Source organism: Rhinoraja longicauda, chromosome 15, assembly GCF_053455715.1.
Source record: "Rhinoraja longicauda isolate Sanriku21f chromosome 15, sRhiLon1.1, whole genome shotgun sequence".
Lineage (NCBI taxonomy): Eukaryota > Metazoa > Chordata > Chondrichthyes > Rajiformes > Arhynchobatidae > Rhinoraja > Rhinoraja longicauda.
Genome location: NC_135967.1, coordinates 16995989 through 17018481, shown reverse-complemented (window position 1 = coordinate 17018481; position 22493 = coordinate 16995989). Strand labels below are relative to the sequence as shown.

The 22493-nt window shown below is 43.5% G+C and overlaps 1 protein-coding gene across 5 annotated transcripts in view; it reads right to left on the bottom strand.

The window, feature by feature from the left end:
* The window catches only part of map7d3 (MAP7 domain containing 3), a 67775-nt gene extending 46643 nt beyond the window's left edge, over nt 1-21132 (bottom strand). For all 5 annotated transcript variants that reach the window (XM_078412249.1, XM_078412250.1, XM_078412252.1 and 2 more), the window contains exon 1: nt 21057-21132. In XM_078412249.1, coding sequence (XP_078268375.1) covers nt 21057-21102 — 46 coding nt within the window. In that variant the 5' untranslated portion in view covers nt 21103-21132. The remainder of the gene's footprint in view (nt 1-21056) is intronic.
* Nucleotides 21133-22493: the final 1361 nt, after the last annotated feature.

Below are 22493 nucleotides of genomic sequence, written 5' to 3'. Positions count from 1 at the left end.
TCCTTTTCTCGAGATGCTGTCTGACCCACTGAGTTACTCCAGCTTTTTGCTCTATCCCCAAAACATTTTGTTTCCTTGGGGACCAAGCATCTGTCTGTCTTGGCCTATAGTATCCTCCATAATGTTTGGGACAAAGGCCCATCATTTATTTATTTGCCTCTGTACTCCACAATTTGAGATCGGCAATAGAAAAAAATCACATGTGGTTAAAGTGCACATTGTCAGATTTTGTTAAAGGGTATTTTTTATACATTTTGGTTTCATTGTGTAGAAATTACAACTGTGTGTATACATAGTACCCCCCAATTCGTGGCACCATAATGTTTAGGACACATGGCTTCACAGGTGTGATCTCTCAGGTGTGATTAAATGCCTCCTTTATGCAGGTATAAGAGAGTTCTCAGCACCAAGTCTTTCTATCACCTTTGGAAACTTTTATTGTTGTTTATCAACATGAGGACCAAAGTTGTACCAATGAAAGTCAAAGAAGCCATTATGAGACTGAGAAACAAGAATAAAACTGTTAGGGACATCAGCCAAACCTTAGGCTTACCAAAATCAAACATTTGGAACATCATTAAGAAGAAAGAGAGCACTGGTGAGGTTACTAATCACAAAGTGACTGGCAGGCAAAGGAAGACATCCACAGCTGATGACAGAAGAATTCTCTATAATAAAGAAAAATCCCCAAATACCTGTCCGACAGATCAGAAACACTCTTCCGGAGTCAGGTGTGGATTTGTCAATGACTACTGTCCGCAGAAGACTTCATGAACAGAAATACAGAGGCTACACTGCAACCACTGGTTAGCCGCAAAACACAAGATGCAAACCACTGGTTAGCCGCAAAAATAGGATGGCCAGGCTACAGTTTGCCAAGAAGTACTTAAAAGAGCAACCACAGTTCCGGAAAAAGGTCTTGTGGACAGATGAGATGAAGATTAACTTACATCAGAGTGATGGCAAGAGCAAAGTATGGAGGAGAGAAGGAACTGTATACCACCTCATCTGTGAAACAGTGTTGGGGGTGTTATGGCCTGGGCATGTATGACTGCTGAAGATACTGGCTCACTTATCGTCATTGATGATACAAGCGCTGATGGTTGTAGCATAACGAATTCTAAAGTATATGGACACATCCAATCTGCTCAAGTTCAAACAAATGCCTCAAAACTCATTGGCCGGCAGTTCATTCTGCAGCAAGACAATGATCCCAAACGTACTACTTAAGCAACAAAGGAGTTTTTCTAAACTAAAAAATGGTCAATTCTTGAATGGCCAAGTCAATCACCCGATCTGAACCCAATTGAGCATGCCTTTTATATGCCGAAGAGAAAACTGAAGGGGACTAGCCCCCAAAACAAGCAGAAGCTAAAGATGGCTGCAATACAGGCCTGGCAGAGCATCACCAGAGGAGACACCCAGCAACTGGTGATGTCCATGAATCACAGACTTCAAGCAGTCATTGCGTGCAAAGGATGCAACCTCCGACACGGAGTCTTAGCTTATCCAGTCTCTCCTTATAACTCAAGTCCTCCAGTTCCAGTGACATCCTTGAATACTTTCTGCCCCCTTTACAACTTAATGACATCCTTCCTGTTGCAGGGCTGCCAGAACCATACACATTACTCCAAATGCGACCGGACCAACATCTTGTACCACTATAAAATGTCCCAACTCCTGTACTCAATATTCTGACCAATGGAGGCAGACATACCAAACACCTTCATGGACGTATGTACTTGCACTCCTTGGTCTCTGTTCTCCAATTCACCAGGTGTCTACCATTTACTGGGAGTCTTCCCTTGTTTTATTTAACCAAATGCAACATCTTGCATTTATCTGAATTAGGCTCCTTCTGCCATTTCTTAGCCCACTAGCCCAGTTGTTCAAGATCCAGATGTGATCCTAGATAACTTTCTTCACTGCCCACCATACCAGCAGTTTTGGTGTCATTCGCAAACTTACTAAACCACACCATCTATATTCACTACCAAATCATCAATATAATACAAATGGATCCAGCACTGATCCTGGGACACATTACTTGCTGTGGGGCTCTAGTCTGAAAAGCAACCCGTCTCCTACTTTTAAGCCAATTTCGTATCCGAATGGCTAGCTTGCTCTGGATCCCATGTGATACAACCTTGTTGACCAACCTCCTATTCGTAACCTTGTCAAAGGCTCCGTAAAAGTCCATGGAGACAACATCGGTCATACTTCCCTCATCTATCATTTTGGTTACCTCTTCAAAAAAATCAACTCTTTCCAAGTTTTCTCCAAATCTACTGCACAATTTAATTAGTACCAGTGATCACTACAAGGATCAGTATCATTTTCACATTCCTCCCTCTCTACCCAATTTACAGGTAATTCTGGGATGTTACTTGCATTAAGACTAAAGATTGGTGAAAAATACACTTTTAATTTCTATACTGCTTTCTCATTTTCCATTGTTAACAAGACTCGCCTTCTATAATGTTCACTTTCGGCGCACTGCTGGGCCGATGGGCCAAGGAATGGCAGATGGAGTTTAATTATTTGTTCATATCTTTTCTTTAAATACCAATAACACTTGCTGTTTTTATATTTTTGATTAGATTCATTTACTAAAGTAATTTTTAAATTAATCTTTCAGTCATTCAATACCTGTTTTTATATTCAGTCTGATCTTTTGACCTTCCTAATGAAACATTTCATTATTGTTACCAATTTCGTTAATTCTCTAAATTTTCACTCATCCGAATCCTCTCTCCAACTATTTAAAGCATCAGGTACAGTCCTGGTCATTCCCTCTGTACTGATAGCAATGTCTCACAATTCAAACCCATTCCTTCTATACCAATATCATAACTTCAACAGGTTTTCCAATTAATAATTCCATCTAAATATCATTAAATTTAAAAATACTAATTTTATTTGCACTGATTCCTCATATTAGTATGAATCTTCCAAGAAGAAATAATCATTACTGTAATCACCAGCCAATTAATTTTTGCCTTCCTGTGATGTAACATTTTGATTACTTCCCAATTTGTAACTTGATTCCGGTTTCTGCTACTGGTGATTTGTACTAATTCAACTCCGATTGTTCTCCAAAATATAGATATGGCTCCTCTTCCCTCCAACATATTTCAGTGCTTCATGACCAAAATCGTGAGTTTCATAGCTTTCGGAGTTCATATTCAGTGGAACTTAACTTTGCACTACATATGCTGTGCATTAACAAAAGCCTTAACTTTTACAATCTATAATTCAAGTTTACCACAGGATTGAGATCAATTGGGATGGTGGGCCAAGGAATGGTAAGCGGAATTTAATATTGCAAAGGGAGAGGTATGTCAAACCAGGACAGGACTTAACACAGGTAAACGGTAGAGCCCTGGAGAATGTTGCAGAATAGTGATCTGGGAGTACTTGTGCATGGTTCCTTAAACCTGGAGAGTCAAATGGACAGTATGCTGGAGGCCTTTGGCACGATTGCCTGTATTGGGAAGGGTAAAGTACAGAAGTTGGGACATCACAACATAGCTGTACAAGTCATTGGAGAGTACTGTGTGCAGTTCCGGTCACCCAGCTATAGGAAGGAGATCACTAGGTGGCAAAGGGTGCAGAACCTTTGATTCAGCAGTATGTCACCTGGGCTTGACTGGCTTGAGTTATGCGGCGAGGTTGAATAGGCTGAGGCCTTTTTTGTTTGCAGCATAGAAGGCTGAGGGACGACCTTATTGAAGTGTACAAGATCATGAGGGGCATGGATCAAGTGAACAGCAAGTCTTAAGATGAGAGGGGAAATATTTAAGATGGACCCCAGGGGCAACTTTTTGAATCAGAGGGTTGGTTATCAGTAAATGAACCAGCTTTGTACATAATGGAATACTGCTGAAACTCTTAATTTCTGCTTTACCATCTTCACGGTAAGGACAGCACAGAGGCGTAACGGTAGAGTTGCTGCCTTACAACGCCAGAGATCCGGGTTCCATCGTGACTACAGGTGCTGTCTGCATGGAATCTGTGTGTTCGCCATGTGATCACACAGTTTTTTCCCCCGGGTGTTGCGGTTTCCTCCCACACTCCAAAGATGTACAGGTTTGTAGGTTAATTGGCTTCTGTAAATTGTCCCTAGTGTGTAGGATAGTGCAAGGGTACTATTGCTCATCAGTTGGGACTCAGTGGGCTGAAGGGCCTGTTGGCACGCAGTATCTCTAAAGTCTATTCCGGTGTCCTCCTGCTGGCTTCTCACCACCTACTAAACTCCAGTTCACCCAAAACGCTGCCAATTCTATCCTGTCTTTCACCTGCCCAGTCGTTCATTAGCTCTAGTCTCTGCGAATGGTCATCTATTTAAAATTCTCACGGGTTTAAACAGCCCACAGCCCACCCCCCCAAGCCCAATCATACAACATCCCAGCATAAAATCACTCTTACAAGTCCTGTTAATAAAAGGCTTACATGATAAAATTATATTCCTTTAATGAATAATGGAAATGCAATCCAATCATGTGCTTCAGGTGACAGTAAACTGAGAACAAAGATAAATTTACAATTCTAATTCAGATCATATTACTGCAGTAAATTAACCATCAATATTCCTTACAGTGGTACACTGTTCCCTAGTTTCATGTCTCAATTCCTCCTTTATTCTTCCATTTTAAGTTTTAGGATCTATTGAGGGGGTTCTGAGATTGTTACAAGTAGAATGGCTACGGGTGAACCAGTGGACCTGCGCATCTGAATGTTTTCGATACCACAGGAAGCCATTAAGTTAAATTAAAACATGGGAATGCAGACTGACCATGAGAGGATTGGAATAAATAGGTAATTTCTGTGTCAGAGGATTTAAATCTTGGAGGTGCAGGGCTCAGTAATTTTGAAGAGGATTCAAGAATAATATATCCAGTCAAGATCTACTGAAGATATGAAGCAGAGCAAGGAAAGTGAGGAGGATGCAGAGATTACAATAGGATTGCAATAGTGGACGGACTCATGAACGGCAAATGGAATACAATGTGGACAATGCAAGTTGTGCTTAAAAAAATAGAAATATACGGCATTATTTAAATCATGAGACATGTCTCAGGATTCAGGGCAAAACATTTAGGTCTGAGATGGGATAAAATGTTTTCACAGAGGGTAGTCCACACGGAAGGCTGCCGTGACCTTGCAGTTGAGTAGATTTAAGAAGGAAATAGATCGATTTCTACATGAAAACGCATCATGAGACATTGAGAAACAGTAGGAAAGTGACAATAAAGTAGAGAATTAGCTATAATCCTAAATAACAAAGTAGGCTCAAAAGTCTGACTGGTCTGCTCTCCTATTTTGCTATAAAGGTCTGCATGCCTTAATATGCGAATTTCAAGAAGTTATCTTGCAGGCAGCGCAAGCAATTAGGAACGTAAAGTGTAGATTGGCTTTTATTGTGAATGTATTTGAGCACAAAAATAAAGGCCGCAATGACCGGAAAGGCGACAAACACCTCCTCCACAATAGTTCTCAACACCAGTGTTCCTTAGGGCTGCATACAGGAAGGAGATGAACAGGTTAGTAGCATGGTATCAAAACAACAAGCTCTCCCTTAATATCAGCAAAACAAAGTAGCTAGACATCAGCTTCAGAAACTGCAGAGGAAAATACTCCTCCGTCTGTGTCAATGGTGTTGAAGTGGAGATAGAGCTAGGTGCAAATGTCACCAACAATTTAGCAGTGCCAATGGCTCTGCCTTGTCAGAGAGCCATGGGAATTTGGCATGTCTCCAATGACTCATCCCAAATTCTACAGATATACAAATTCTACAGATGAAAGCATCCTATTGGGTTGCATCACAACTTGATATGGAAGTTAGACACGAAATGCTGGAGTAACTCAGCAGATCAGGCAGCATCTCTGGAGAAGGAATGGGTGACATTTGGGGTCCAGCATTCAGTGTCTATCTTCGGTGTAAACTAGGATCGGCAGTTCTTTCCTACACTTGATATGGAAGTTACTGAGTTGTGAACACAGCCCAGTCCATCACACGAACTAACCTTAGTCACCCCACTGTCAACTCCATTTGCACTTCACGCTGCTTTAGGAAAGCAGCCAACACAATCAAGGACCACTTGCACTCTGGTCATTCTCCCTTCTGCATTTGTCCATCAGGCAGAAGGTAAAAGTATAAAGCACATTCCACCAGATTTAAGAATAGCTTCTATCCCACTGTTATTATATTGTTGAATGGATCTCTCATATATTAAGGATGAATTCCTGATCTGTCAAAAAACTGATTTCAGTCCTTACACTGTTTATCTGCTTTATGTAGCTGCAACACTATATTCTACATTATGTTCATTTTCTGCATTATGTTTCTCTCTTGCATTATCTGATGTACTCATGGAGGGCATAATTTGACAGGTTAGCATGCAAATCAAAAGATTTCTACTGTATTGCAGTACATGTGACAACAATAGGCCAAGATAATTCAGTGAAATTATGTGGAGCCTTCGACAGACCCCATGTCACACAGAGTAAAAGATCAGCCATGATCTATGCTGATAGGACACAAGGGATTGGATAGTCTACTTATGCTTCTAATCTTCAATCATTTTGACCCAGCCATAGAACTCACTGTATCCCACATGATGTAATGCTAAACCTTCATCAAACGTTTGTAAAACCACTCAGAATACTGGATATGGTCTAGGGGTGCCGTTTTATAATACTGCAGGGACAATACTCTGGCAGGGACGAGCATTTACAAGCACAATAGCACAAATGTAGGCATCAGGTCAGACAAACAGACTGCGCCTTTTTCTTCAGAAAGAATGACCACGAGGTGATTTAATCAAGAAGTTTAAAGATATGAAGTGAGGAGTAAGAGGCTCCAAGATCAGTGTAACTTGCTTTCATACAGCGAGGTGTTACGGTCTAATGCACAGTCTGACAAGGTGAAGGAGACATGGACTCATGACATTTAAGGAGCATCTGTCTAGAAGAATACCAGAATGGCTAAGGCATAGTAAACTGCGGACCAGGTATGGATAGGAAAATAACTGCAGATGCTGGTAAAAATCGAAGGTATCACAAAATGCTGGAGTAACTCAGCAGGTCAGGCAGCATCTAGGAGAGAGGGAATGGGTGACGTTGCGGGTCAAGACCTCAGTCTGAAGAAGGGTCTCGATCCGAAACATCACCCATTCCCTCTCTCCTAGATGCTGCCTGACCTGCTGAGTTACTCCAGCATTTTGTGATACCTTCAACCAGGTGTGGGTAAGTAAGAATAGTATAAATAAGTACTTGATGAATGCATACACAAGGGAGGGCCATAGGGCCTGTTTCTATGGTGAATGACACAACAACAATCATGTTTATATATTTTTTAAGTACTGGAGGAGTCCAGCAGGTCAGGGAGTAGAGCATCTGTAGAGGGAATAGAGTTCCTTTAGCATTTTGTTTTTTTGCTCAAGATTCCAGCATCTGCAGTCTCACATCATATTTATTAACTCCCCGTTGCCATATAACTACACTAAGGGTAATTTACAGTATCCAATTAACATAGCGCCTTGCTTTTGACATGTGGGAGGAAACAGGAGCACCTAGTCATCGGGAGAAATGCAAATTCCACACAGACCACATCCAAGGTCAGGATTGAATCCACCCCTGTTGCCATGACGTAGCAGCATTCACTGCTGTACCCCATTTCCATCCATGTCATACAGTAGTTGTGCAAGCAAAAACATCCCCACCTCTAGCAAACAGACACCCATTTGATCTCTGCAGATCACCGAACTGACCGGAGCAATTCATCTACACTGGTCACCATTTTCGGCTCTTTCAATGGGTGATCTGTAGCAGATTAGATGTCCAAGCAACTAAACACAATTAAAGCAATATAAAAATAATTTGCAGTAATAGGAAGGAGTTTACAACAGCACTGTAAGTCTCAGGAAAAGTTGTTTCCAGTCTGCCAAGTCCTCATTACCAAACCCTTTGCTTTGAACCAGTCAAGACAGTTTCTGAAGCACAAACTCCATAGTTTGCCGTTTTATTTAAAAAATGCGTGGAAGCAGAAAGCCACAAAAAGTTATTTCAGACCAATCTGATTAGTATCCTTGCATGTGCACAGAATAGGTATATTTTGAAACATGACAGTAGCAAATAGTGTTAATATGTATTGGAATGAGCAAAGATGTGATACAGTTACTGTATCAGTGGAAATCCATGAGAAGTGTACAGGGAGCTTCCTTCAACAGGTGTCTGGTAATTTAGATGGGCTGCATACAACAGACTTATTAGCCTTCTTAAGAACTGCCTTGCTGCCAAAACATTAATAGCTCATGGAAAGCGCCGTTAACAAATCCAAATCCTTCTGCATGAAAAGCCGCTTTCAGCTGCCGATACCAATTACAGACCCGCCTTTTTAAAAACCAACATATCAGCTGCAGGAAGGAGAAGAATAATTTAAGTAATGGATCTGCAAGTACACTATTGCAGCTTTTAGTCTGTGCATTAACTAACAACCTCACATTGATTTACACAGCTGTCTTTTGGTAAGTTTTATGCACACCAAGGCTCCAGGCTTTACCTTTACAAACAGATTAGTGCTCCATATTTGGCAACCATCAATTAACAAAGGATGTTACAGATGAGAGGGGGCATTCGGGTTCATCTCAGCTCAACCATTAAGAAAAATTCTACTGTTCATTCAGAAGCATGATTCTTCCGCAACAAATCAGGAATTAAAAAAAATAAATGTAAGGTATCTGCCTCTATCAGCCCACCAAGAACCTCATTCCACAAATGCAATAAACCTAGTAAATCTAAACACTATCTCTTAATTTGAAGTAGCCTCCCAGACTCATCTTTTCTTCACTAACTCTAAGATAAACTCACCAAAGAGCTAAATCTAAAAAAACATTTCTCCTGTCCCTTCAAACAACAGTCTTAATGCAGGGCAAATAACAAAAAGTTCAAGGTCAGTTCAGTAAAGTTCTGCGAAAGCTGGGCAGTGGTGATAAAACATTTTATGAATGGCCCTTGTAAACAAATTTAACCTCTACATTCAGGATCCAGGCAATTGAAGACACAGTCACCTGTGGAGTTATCAAAGGTATTACAAAAAGCTGCAGTAACTCAACGGGTCAGGCAGTATCTCAGGAGAGAAGGAATGGGTGACGTTTCGGGTCGAGACCCTTCTTCAGACTGATGTCAGGGGAGGGGGCGGAACAAAGAAAATGTAGTTGGAGTCAGGAAGACAGTGGGAGAACTAGGAAGGAAGGGGGAGGGGAAAGAGAGGGACAGAGGAGCTATCTAAAGTTAGAGAAATCAATGTTCATACTGCTGGGGCGTAAGCTGCTCAAGCGAAACATGAGGTGCTGTTCCTCCAATTTGCGGTGGGCCTCACTATGACAATGGAGGAGGCCCATGACAGAAAGGTCAGACTGGGAGTGGGAGGGGGAGTTGAAGTACTGCACCACTGGGAGATCAGGTTGGTTAAGGTGGACTGAGCGAAGATGTTGAGCAAAACGATCGCTGAGCCTGCGTATGGTCTCGCCGATGTAGAGAAGTTGACATCTGGAACAGCGGAGTTGAGTTATCAAAGTCAGAGGGAACTACAAAGGCAGAATGGGAGCTGCACAAAGTTAAATTATAGCAAGCTTGAAGGAGGACAAACTGCTTAGATGAGACAAGCAATGCCAAGGTAGCCCTGTCCATAGAAAGGAGGACAAATCCACTTTGTTGCCTGAAACAGAGTCCTGATGCATGGTCTTGACCCGAAGCATTGACCACCCCTTTGCTCCACAGATGCTGCTTGACTGCAGATTTCTTTAACAATTTTCTTTGCTCCGGATTCCATTATCTGAGCTCTCTTGTCTCTCCCCAAATTAAATTGCCTAATTATCACCTTCTCAATCTATGTTCCACTATCAGTAAAGTCAGAGTCATACAGCATGGAAACAGGCTCGACAGCCCACCATGTCTGTGCTGGTCATCGTGTGCCTGTCAATACTAATCCCATCCTCCTGCAGTCAACCCAAAGCATTGCAAATCTAATTTAAGTGCTGAAAACTGACATTTACAGATCTATCAAAAGTGCTTGCTCACCAGTAACCTGCTCACCAATGCCCAGTTTTGGTTTTCAATAAAAAGTAGATCAAGAGCTGAATTCCACAGGCAAGGAGGAGCTGTTCCTGACATCAGGCAATATTTGACTCAGTGTTCATCAAGGAATTCAGGTAAAAGTGAACTCATAGGTACTGAGGGGAAAACACACCACAGGCTAGAGGCACATTTTGCAAAAGGGACTCGAGGATGTTGGGGGTCGAACTACCCAACCCCAAGATATTGTTGCATAAATTCCAAAGGACACTGCTCTATCCCCAACTACCATCTTCTTACTGATGGACTTCCTGCCTTGGCAAGTTTGCCAGTGGGTTGTTTGCTGATGATTGCACAATTTTTCTGGGTTCAGTGTAACCTCTCGTGCTAGCTGTGTGAAGTTTGTAAGATCTCCCTACGATCAAGCAGACTTGCTCCAGGTGCTCTGGTTTCCTCCCACCTTTGAAAGAAGTGCTAGTTAATCGGCCATTGCAAAATTGAATAAGTAAGGATCAGTATGGGACTGGTTGCAATGCTGTGAATCAGTCTTCCTGTTCTCCCAAGTAGCACTTCAAAGAAGTTATGGTATCAATTCTTACAAACTAAGCTTCATAGTGAAGCCAAAAACAAAGTGCTACAGGAACTGAGCAGTCCAGGCAGAATCCAGGGAGAGAAACGGACAGAGGCTGTTTAGAGTCATGGCACTTCCTGCATCTGAAGTTCTTTGCATCTCCAATTAATCCTTCCTCTCAAGCCTTATTGAACTGTTCAGACTTGCCTCAGTGGACAACTTGCTTACCCAATCTGAAACTTTCCAAACATTCTGCTCTCGTCACAACTGGCTGGCTGCTTGGAAACATGCAGATTACAACAATCATCCACTGTACAGAGCGGCACGATGCTTCAGAAACAAGGGAGGACAGGCATCTTTTCATCTCCCAGTTCCAACTGGATCTCCCGGCTGCTAACCATTTTAATTCCCCATCCTATTCCCATACTGACCTCTCTGTCCTGGGCCTCCACCATTGCCAGAGTGAGGTCACACGCAAACTGGAGGAACAGCACCTCATATTCCACTTGGGTAGCTTACAACCCAACAGTTATGTACATTGAATTATTCAATTTTGGGTAACCTCATACAAAGCAACCCCCCCCCCACATGGACTCCAATTTCTTTCCTCCACCACCACCTCCCCCACTACTTTCCAATCTGCAAAGCTTCAAACCATCTTGCGCCTTCCTTTCTTATTTCAGGCCTTTGTTCCAAGAGTATGCCTATCCAAAACTTCTCACCCATGTTGACCTATTACCTACCATACTTCGTCCTGCCTCTTCCCCTTTCCAGCTTTCTTCTTCCCCCTCCCACTAGACTGTCTGAGAGTCTGAGGAAAGGTCTTGACCCGAAACATCACCTATCCATGTTCTCCGGAGATGCTGCCTGACCTATTGAGTTACTCCAGCAATTCGTGTCCTTTTGTGTATTAACCAGCATTTGCAATTCTGTGCTTCTGCTACAGCATTTAAAGCCCAGGGTAACATTCAATTAGAATGTATAACATCAGTAAGATTACTGCATGCACTTGTAATTCTATATTTATCATTCCAGTACCGTATAGACAATAGACAATAGGTGCAGGAGGAGGCCATTCGGCCCTTCGAGCCAGCACCGCCATTCAATGTGATCATGGCTGATCATTCTCAATCAGTACCCCGTTCCTGCCTTCTCCCCATACCCCCTGACTCCATAATCCTTAAGAGCTCTATCTAGCTCTCTCTTGAATGCATTCAGAGAATTGGCCTCCACTGCCTTCTGAAGCAGAGAATTCCACAGATTCACAACTCTCTGACTGAAAAAGTTTTTCCTCATCTCAGTTCTAAATGGCCTACCCCTTATTCTTAAACTGTGGCCCCTTGTTCTGGACTCCCCCAACATTGGGAACATGTTTCCTGCCTCTAACGTGTCCAACCCCTTAATAATCTTATACGTTTCGATAAGATCTCCTCTCATCCTTCTAAATTCCAGTGTTTACAAGCCTAGTCGCTCCAGTCTTTCAACATATGACAGTCCCGCCATTCCGGGAATTAACATAGAATCATAGAAAATAGGTGCAGGAGTAGGCCATTCGGCCCTTCGAGCCCGCACCGCCATTCAATATGATCATGGCTGATCATCCAGCTCAGTAACCTGTACCTGCCTTCTATCCATACCCCCTGATCCCTTTAGCCACAAGGGCCACATCTAACTCCCTCTTAAATATAGCCAATGAACTGGCCTCAACTACCTTCTGTGGCAGAGAATTCCACAGACTCACCACTCTCTGTGTGAAGAAATGTTTTCTCATCTCGGTCCTAAAATACTTCCCCCTTATCCTTAAGCTGTGACCCCTAGTTCTGGACTTCCCCAACATCGGGACAATCTTCCCGCATCTAGCCTCTCCAATCCCCTAAGAATTTTATATGTTTCTATAAGATCCCCCCTCAGTCTTCTAAATTCCAGCGAGTATAAGCCTAGTCTATCCAGTCTTTCTTCATATGAAAGTCCTGCCATCCCAGGGAACAATCTGGTGAACCTTCTCTGTACTCCCTCTAAGGCTAGAATGTCTTTCCTCAGATTAGGAGACCAAAACTGTACACAATACTCCATGTGCGGTCTCACCAAGGCCCTGTACAACTGCAGCAGAACCTCCCTGCTCCTATACTCAAATCCTCTTGCTATGAATGCTAACATTCATAACCTAGTAAACTTACGCTGCACGCCCTTCCTCAATATCCTTCCTCAAATTTGGAGACCAAAACTGCACACAGTACTCCAGGTGAGGTCTCGCTAGGGCCCTGTACAACTGCAGAAGGACCCCTTTGCTCCTATACTCAACTCCTCTTGTTATGAAGGCCAACATTCCATTTGCTTTCTTCACTGCCTGCTGTACCTGCATGCTTCCTTTCAGTGACTGATGCACTAGAACACCCAGATCTCGTTTTACGTCCCCTGTTCCTAACTTGACACCATTCAGATAATACTCTGCCTTCCTATTCTTACCACCAAAGTGGATAACCTCACACTTATCCACATTAAACTGCATCTGCCATGCATCCGCCCACTCACGCATGTCCAAGTCACCCTGCAACCTCATAGCATCTTCCTCACAGTTCACACTACCACCCAGCTTTGTATCATCTGCAAATTTGCTAATGATTCCTTCCTAAACCTCTATCTGCCCCACTGCCATCTCATCCTCTAACCACTCCAATCTTGATTATCCCAATTCAACCTTTTGGCACCTCATGTCACTAGATAATTTGAGGTGCTGCAAGTTCATGTCACAAGCACATTTCTCCTCCCTTACCAAATTACATTTCTACCATGCTCCACAGTCCAGCATCAGATCCATCATTTGTCCTGTGTTGAATATCTGGCTGTTCTCTTCACCCAAAGTTGGGGAATTCGAGATTTTGTTTGACCCTTGAGAGATGAGTATGTGAGGGGGGGGGGGGCTGAGGAACTATGGTTCGTATTGCTGTCAATTAGCTTCTTGCATAAGTTATAAAGGTACACAGGAAAAAAGCACAGCAAGTATTTAGATTGGAAATCAAACAGGAAATGCCCTTTAACTGTGGCAGTAAATTTGATTGCTGTGTTAAAGCACGTGAACCTATGTCGGAATTTGAATTTACAAAAACAATCAATTTCTACACTCACTAATTGCACACATTAACAGAAGCCACATTAACAATTCAACCCTGTAGGCATATTGCAAAATGTCAAAGCCACCCAGATCCCATTCCCCCTGAATGTTAGTGAAATACTATTTAGATATGATTTGAAATATGCTCAATATAACAACTTAATCTTGATATTACCTGACAAATTCTTCAATTAGCAGCTTATTATATCATATCATATATATACAGCGCGGAAACAGGCCTTTTCGGCCCACCAAGTCCGCGCCGCCCAGCGATCCCCGCACACTAACACTATTAACACTATCCCACACACACTAGGGACAATTTTTACATTTACCCAGCCAATTAACCTACATACCTGTACGTCTTTGGAGTGTGGGAGGAAACCGAAGATCTCGGAGAAAACCCACACAGGTCACGGGGAGAACGTACAAACTCCTTACAGTACAGCACCCGTAGTCAGGATCGAACCTGAGTCTCCGGCGCTGCATTAGCTGTAAAGCAGCAACTCTACCGCTGCGCTACCGTGAGGGCTGCATTCTGGCTGTTTGCCACGATGAAAGATAGAAACATAGAAAAATAGGTGCAGGAGTAGGCCATTTGGCCATTCAGTCTGATCATCTAAAATCAATATCCAGTTCCTGCTTTTTCCCCCATATGCCTTGATTACCTTACCCCTTAGAGCTAAATCTAACTCTCTCTTGAAATATATGAAGAAATATAACCAACCCAAGGCAAATAAATGTAAAAATAGAACTTCAGCTAGCAACAGGATGCCTGGACACACTGGAGTGCTGCAGGAATCAAGCTCTGACAAACCTATTAACTTTATTTGATAAAACCCTCCTATCTTCAATGCAAAGAACCACCTGGGAGCTCCAATGAATCTCCGGGCACTCATTAGAATCGCTCAAAACAAAGCAGCTATTTGGTCCATTGCACCATGCTCTGTTAAATGACTCTTCATATACTCCTCGAAGGTATTCATTCACAAACTGCTGGAGTAACTCAGCAGGTCAGGCAGCATCTCAGGAGAGAAGGAATGGGTGACGTTTTGGGTTGAGACCCTTCTTCAGACTGATGTCAGGGGGGTGGGACAACCCTTCTTTACTAATTATGCTAGACATAACTTCTTTACTAATTATGCTAGGAATCCAGTATGCCCTGATGACAGGTTATTAACCTGAAACATTAACTCTGGTTGCTCTCCCCAGCAATGATGACATTCAAATATTTCCAACATTCTATCTTTAATCAGCTTCTCAATGTAATAGTCATACAACATGGAAGCAGGCCCTTCAACCCAACCGGCCCTTGCCAACCAAGATGCAGGTTGTCCCACCTGTCCTCCTGTTTTCAACAAGCTCCTTAATCTAAATGGTATCTAGCAATACAATTTTAACTCCCCTTCCTTTCCCATACTGACTGCCCTGGGCCACCTCTTTTGCCAGAATGAGGCCATGGAGGGGAGCTAGTATTCAATAACATTGAATTCTCCAATTTTACCAACATTCCCTTTTCTATCTCCCCCTTCCCTCTGGCTGGTGCACATCCATATCTCCCCTCGTCCCCTTCCACCTATATTCCTTCCTCTTGTTTCACATTTCTTGCCTCTTCTATCTTTCTCTCATACATTTTGTCCTTTCATCCCTAGCCCTTGTCTATCCATCTGTCAAAACCGCCCTTCATCTTTATCCACCTATCACCTGCCAGACATTGTCTCAACCCAAGACATCTCCTATCCATGTTTTCCAGAGATGCTGCCTGACCCATTGAGTTACTCCAGCACTGGGTGTCTTTTTTGTAAACTAGCATCTGCATTTCCTGGGGTAAACACCAGGATATGTCCAGCCTGCATGATTCCAGTAACAGCCAAAGACCCCTGCTGCACAACAGAAATGGGGGAGACAGTAGAAATGCAGCAGAAACCTCATACAGCCAGCAGAAAAAAGTAAATAGATCTAGCCTAGACAAAAGTATTCTGATGCATGATCTGAATTATCACCTCAGTTTTCCAGTTTGTCTCTCAAAGTCCCTTAATCAAAATGTTTACAATAAATACAATAACTTTCTGAATCTTGAGAGCGATAACAACTGCTATGGTTTCAGAATTATCTGCCAATGTTGAGAAAGTGTTCAAAGCAGCCCTTTCCAAATCGCCAGAGAACAGCATTAAGACCCTTCAGCCCACAATGATCACTTTAAACTATCCCATCTGCCTGCCTCCCATGGTCTATCCTTCCATTCCCTGCCTATTCATGTGCATGTCTAAACGCCTCTTTAACATTGCTTTCGTATTTGCTTCTACCACCTCCCCAGGAAGAATATCAGAGATCCAGAAAAGCAGCCGAATTTAATAATCAAAGGGATTAAGGGGCAATCATAGTCAAAGGGAACAGGTTTAGAATTTAGACATACAGCATGGAAACAGGCTCTTTGGTCCACCAAGTCCATAGATCACCCGTTCGCACTAGTTCCATGTTATTCCACCTTCTTGGGAGGAAACCGTAGCACACAGAGGAACCATATGCCTTCACAGAAGAACAAGCAAACTCAACACAGACAGCACCCAAGGTTAAGATTGAACCCAGGTCTCTGGCACTGCGAGGCAGCAATTCTACCAAAACCAGCATTGGGCCGATAGAACAGAAGAAGAGGCGGTGAGCAGGCAAATAAAGAGATGTAGCTTTGCATATGTCTGGTTATTAATCAGACCCTGCCACTTCTCTCTACTGGCGACTGCTGTGATGTAGTGAAGGATTTTGGGGTCATGCCACAGCTGCAAACCCAAACAACCTGGTTCATTGTTTTGTTTGCTCCTCTCTCTCCCAGGTTGGCTAGGCCCTTCAGCCTTTTATGCATGCGCTGACAATTTAAAAGATCATGGTTAATCCTTTTACTCAATATTTTCCTGCATTAGCCCCATGTTTTTTGATTCACTAAATAACCAAACATCCAAACTGAAGCTCTGCCTCAGTGCACTCAGCATTCAATCCTGGGCAGCCTGCTGGTACACATTTCCAAATGTTCACTGCCCTTGGGGTTAATTTCTCCTCATCTTTGTCCTAAATGGTAACCACTTATTTTGAATGACATCACTGCTTTTCCGCATTATACTCCATCCGCCATGCTCTCATTAATTCTGTCTCCATCCTCCTCAATGACTCAGTGCATTCTTCTCAATTCACTATTTCCCCAGCTTTATTTCATCAGCAAGCATTGTAAGATTACACTGGGTGCTCCTAACAAAGTGTTGATTACAGATAGTGAATGCTCAAGCCCAGCACCAATCACTGTGGCCCCCCACTTGTGATGCACTCAACTGAAAAATACCCTAAACAGTAGAATTACTGTTCTCTCTGTTCATTAGTTATTCCTGTCTACATCTGTATATTACTCTAATCTGTATCTGTATATTACTCTAATCTAATATCTGTACATTAGATCATGCCTGGTCTAACCTTAACCTACTCGAACCTTCACCTTACTGAACATCTCACCTTCTGAAACACCAACTTCAATGATTCAATTATACTTTATAGTCACATGTATCTAGGTACAGTGAAATTCTTTGTTTTCCATACAATTCGGTAAAAATACACAGCAGACCTCACCTCAGCACACAAAGACTCATCGCATTGCTGATGACGACAAAGTTACAAATGTTCATTGAGCAGTCTTATCTTGTCGCAGCTGTGAACCAGGCCTGCCGCCATACATGGCAGCGGGCAGCCCCCCCACCACCACCACCAGGTCCCCCAATGTCAGCACAAATAGATGATTGGAACAACTCAGTGGGCTGACGGGCCTGAATTACCAACAGCACAATGGCATTCAACCTATTAACTCCATGCTAATTGTTGCAGTTTTACTCTTCCACTCATAGCCCTGCAGAAGACACTGACTGTTTCCAACACCAGTTCAGAGAGCAAGTCCAGAATCATAACCCCATTCTGTGATATATTTTCCTCACATCATTCATCCATTGATTTCAACCTCCCTCTTACTTCTGGTACCAACCACTAAAGAGAGCTTCTTGTATATTGCTATCCTTAATCCTAACCAAACCCACTATGACCTGGTTTGCCTTTAAGATAACGTCATCTAGTCTGTCTTGTATCTCATCACTCCCTCTGCCCAAGTGCATCACTTCACAGCTCTGCATTTTGTCTGACACCTCTTGATATACTATTCTAATAGAACACTCCCAGCCAATTACAAGTGCTTATTTCCTAAATGGCACTTGTTATTCACAGCCATTCGTATCATGTGGCATTGCTGTACCAACTACAGCAATGCACAATTTTACTCTTACACTTCGTAAAGCGGGGAATTATACTGGAAATTAGACAGGAAAATGGAACAGATTAATCCTACTGAATGGCAGCCACGGGCAACAAAGGATAAACGATCTGCAGCTGCTCCTAATTTCTTAAATTTATCAGATGGGAGCTGAAACAGGGACCACGGGTGTACATTGGCTGGATAAATGTGAACAATGGTGAAAGGGGGTTGTTGGTGAGTGAGTAAGGACACATTGGGAAAGGAAGATGCTGAACTAGAATGCCCTTAAGAATTATGACAGTGGACAAGAAAGGGGATGGGAGGGACAAGAGATGGTGGAAAATTGTGGAATTGATTCCTGGTTAGTCTTTGACTATGAATAACTTTATTATGAATACTTTAATATTTACAATGAACTTAAGTATATTAATGTATGAACAATCTTTGGCCGAATGGCAACACTCCTACAAACAGGGGCATCACCAAGTTAGTAGAATATATAAGGTCAGTGGTTAATATACAATTCTAAACTTGTTGCCTGAAACTTTAATATCAACAACAGCTCAATGGGTAAATTAGGAAGAATGGACTGAAATTCAAATTGCAAGACTTGAATGCAAAATTCCAGGTGGATGCATCATTGCAGTGTAGAGGTGCGGCTGCAATGTTGAACATGCTGCCCTTCAGTGGATGGTAAATCAGGACTGTTCTCTCATGGACATACAAAATCCCATCACAATCTCTCAGAGAGCAGCAGGAAGTTAGTTCCTTTAGATCAGATTGGAATATCTTCCCCTCACTCAACTTCATAGATACAGTTTTACATCCTTACAATGACGTGAAGGACAAGAGAGAAATACTTTTACTGAACATTTATTTGAATGACAAGTATGCTCCACATTACTCATGACAGATATAAATACTAGTTGGTTTATGAGAAATTAACACAATGAATAAACATTTTGGTGCATATTTAAGTGATACTACGCATCGTTGGGGGTTGCGTTCATCAGCAGCCTGCGTGCGGAGCAGACCAGCAAACAGCGCAGCACATCATTTTCGACTGCACTGTCCTCCGTCCCCCTAGTGGAGGGGTGGACCTCACGGCCCTTGACAACAGCACATTGCACTGGCTACAGTGCCTGGAGGGCGTTACATAATTTCTGCTGCCTCAAACGCAAGAAGTGACACTAGACCAAGTGGACCTGTTGGGCCCAAACCTCTCCTGCATTGGTGCAGCCTCCTCTCCTCCCCTCCTCCTCCCTCCCCCATTAGGAGATAGATTTAAACTTTAAAATGTGAATAACTCTTAAACATTTAACACCGATTTCAATGAAATTTCTTCCATTAGCACCAAAGGGACGACGATGAGGAAGGTGGGCCTAAAATTGTCATGCTAACGTGTACCGTTTTGGCTGTAGTTCAGAAACAAACAAACAAGTTTTAGTATATAGATGCAAGCACTGCTGTTGAATGTTAAAGTGTAGCTAATGCATGGTATATATTTACCTGAAATTTCTCAGCTGTATGATTTAAATAAAGTAAATATTTTGTGAGTTTTGATTGAGGCGGCAATGCACTTTCATTTCTTGAATTAATCTTTTTTGTAAATCTGATCTATGGCAGTGGCTAATGCATTTGGCGTTTCCCCGAGATTACAGAATCCTAATTTCTTTCCTTTCCAATAAGAAACAGGTGAGATGCATGTTCCCATGTCAGTACAATAGTGTTTTACACTCAGCAGTGTGCCACTCACTTCCATGATCAACACCTCAGATTAAACTAGAACAGTACAACCATGAAATATTTAAAACCTGTCCTGAGACCAGGTTCTCATGACTGTAAGCAACAAGATTTGAAATTATCTAAAGTTTCCTATGACATCAAGGTTAGCTCTCACCATCCTTTACATCACTGAAAAACTCAAGCCATGGAGCATCCAATTCACTTTCAGAATGGGAGCAATCATTTAAAGAAACTAGGAAAAGATCAAGCTTACAAATTCTAACAGATAATTACTGATGCAAGCCAGAGAACAATAAATCCAGTTTGACACAATAATACTGTAACTCTACCTGCTTCTGGCAAATCCAATCATATTCCAAGAGGAATGAAGACCAGTTAAAAAGTGCAACATTCAACTACGCCAGGCATCTGCTCCCCATCACCCTCAAACCTCTTACCCCCATCAATCAGCCCTCAGCACACCCTTCTGCACAAATGCCTCAGCATAACCCCCATTCCATCCTTCCCTCCACACCATACTCACCTTCTCCTACACCAGTCCCCCCACAACTCCCTCCACCCACCTTCACATCCACCCACTCCATCCAGCCCTCACCACTCTCCCCATCCATCATCTCCACCCTCCCCCTTCTCTTCCACCCTTAACCCCCACCCTCAAAGCCCATCATCCAGTATTCACCTCTCTTCCACAATCCTACCCTTCCCACCCAGTGACATCACGTCCCTCACAGACCTCCCCTTCCCCCCCCCCCCCCCCCGCAGCACTCCCACAACCCCACTGACCCCCGGCCCTCACCATCCTCCCTCTCTCCTCTCCAGCCCTCACCACCCTCCCTCTCCCCAGCCCTCACCACCCTCCCTCTCGCCGACCCTCACCACGCTCCCTCTCGCCGGCCCTCACCACCCTCCCTTTTCCCACCTCCCCGGCCCTCACCCCCCTCCTTGCCCCGTACGGCCCTCACCTCCCTCTCCCGTTAGCCCCCGGCCCTCGCCACACTCCCCTCTATTCACCCTCCATCAATCTGACTCATCCTTCTCCTCCCCGCTCCGACCCCCGGCAGCGGCTGCCCTGCAAGAGTAGACCCCGGTTGGGGAGGGAAGGGGTGGGGGAGGTGGTGGTGGAGGGGGGGGGAGATGGTGGTGGTGGAGGGAGGGGGGGGAGATGGTGGTGGAGGGGGGGAGATGGTGGTGGAGGGGGGGAGAGGGTGAGAGGAGGTGGTGGTGGAGGGGGGGAGTCGACCCGGCGAGTCGGCGCCACATCTTCTCACCATACTGGGCCCGCAACTCCCTCAGCGACGTAGCGCCCTCCGCCATCTTGTCACCGAGCGGCACGCGCGCGCATGCGTGGGGTGTAAAGCCGCGGAGGGCGGGGCCTGTGGTGGGGGGGGGGCTGTAAAGGGGACGAGGGGCAACGTTATCACACAGAGGCTGGTGGATATATGTAACTCGCTGCCAGAGGAATTCGTAGAGGTGGGTACAGTTACAATGTTTAAAAGGACATTTGGACAGTTACATAGATATGAAAGGTTTAGAAGAATACAGGGCAAATAGGGGCAAATACCATTAGTTCAGGTCAACAGGTTCATGTTCCAGGAGCAGAATTAGGCCATTCGGCCCATCGAGTGTACTCGCCATTCAATAATGTCTAATCTCTGGATATTCAGCACTGAGCTCAGATCCTCTCTCAGCCACAATGTCATACCTCCCAATTTCTAACTGAGCTATAAGCTCATCCACTTTGTTCTGTGTGCTACATGCATTCCAACATAACACCTATTCAGTATTCATCTTGGTTGGAACGGATGAATTGGGCCAAAAGGGCCTGTTTCCATGCTGTATGATTATGACTATACTCCCTGTCATATGATGCTATTCCATGCAACAAAAGTACAACACCCGTTTTTTTCCTCTTCCCACCAGCCATGGAAATAAACACTTTCCAGCTGAAGCAGTGATTCATTTGCACTTCCAATCCTCTGTATTCCATCACAATCTAGTCTTCTCCACACTGTGTAAACTCAACACAGAATGGATGAGTTATTTGGTCTGTGGCCTCCTGCATGGTTTCACTAAGACCCAAGAGTTACAGAGGAGACCCAAAGCACTGTTACATATGAGACCCAAAGCACTGTTACACTGAGTCCCAACACAAGCTTGAGAACCTCACCACATCCACAATCTGGGCATGTTTCAATCTCCATGGCTGGATATCAAATTTACCAACTTAAAGTAATTCACTCTCTGATTGTATCAGGACAGGCTGCGTTTGCTGATGATCATTTTGGCTCCAAAAAAAACACAGTGCTGGAGTAACTCAGTGGGTCAGACAACATCTCTGGAGAACATGGCTATGTGACGATTCAGGTCAGGAAGCTTCTTTAAACTGATGAGTATGTTAAATTGTCCTGACCCGAAACGTCAACTATCCATGTTCTCCAGTGATGCAGCCTGACCAACTGAGTTACTCCAACACATTAGTCTGAAGAAGGGTCTCGACCCGAAACGTCACCCATTCCTTCTCTCCTGAGATGCTGCCTGACCTGCTGAGTTACACCAGCTTTTTGTGAAGTAAATACCTTCGATTTGTACCAGCATCTGTAGTTATTTTCTTACACATACTCCAACACATTATGTCTTTTTTTGATAAACCAGCATCTTCAGTTCCTTGCTTCATCATTTTTGCTCAGTTACTTGTTTATATGTAG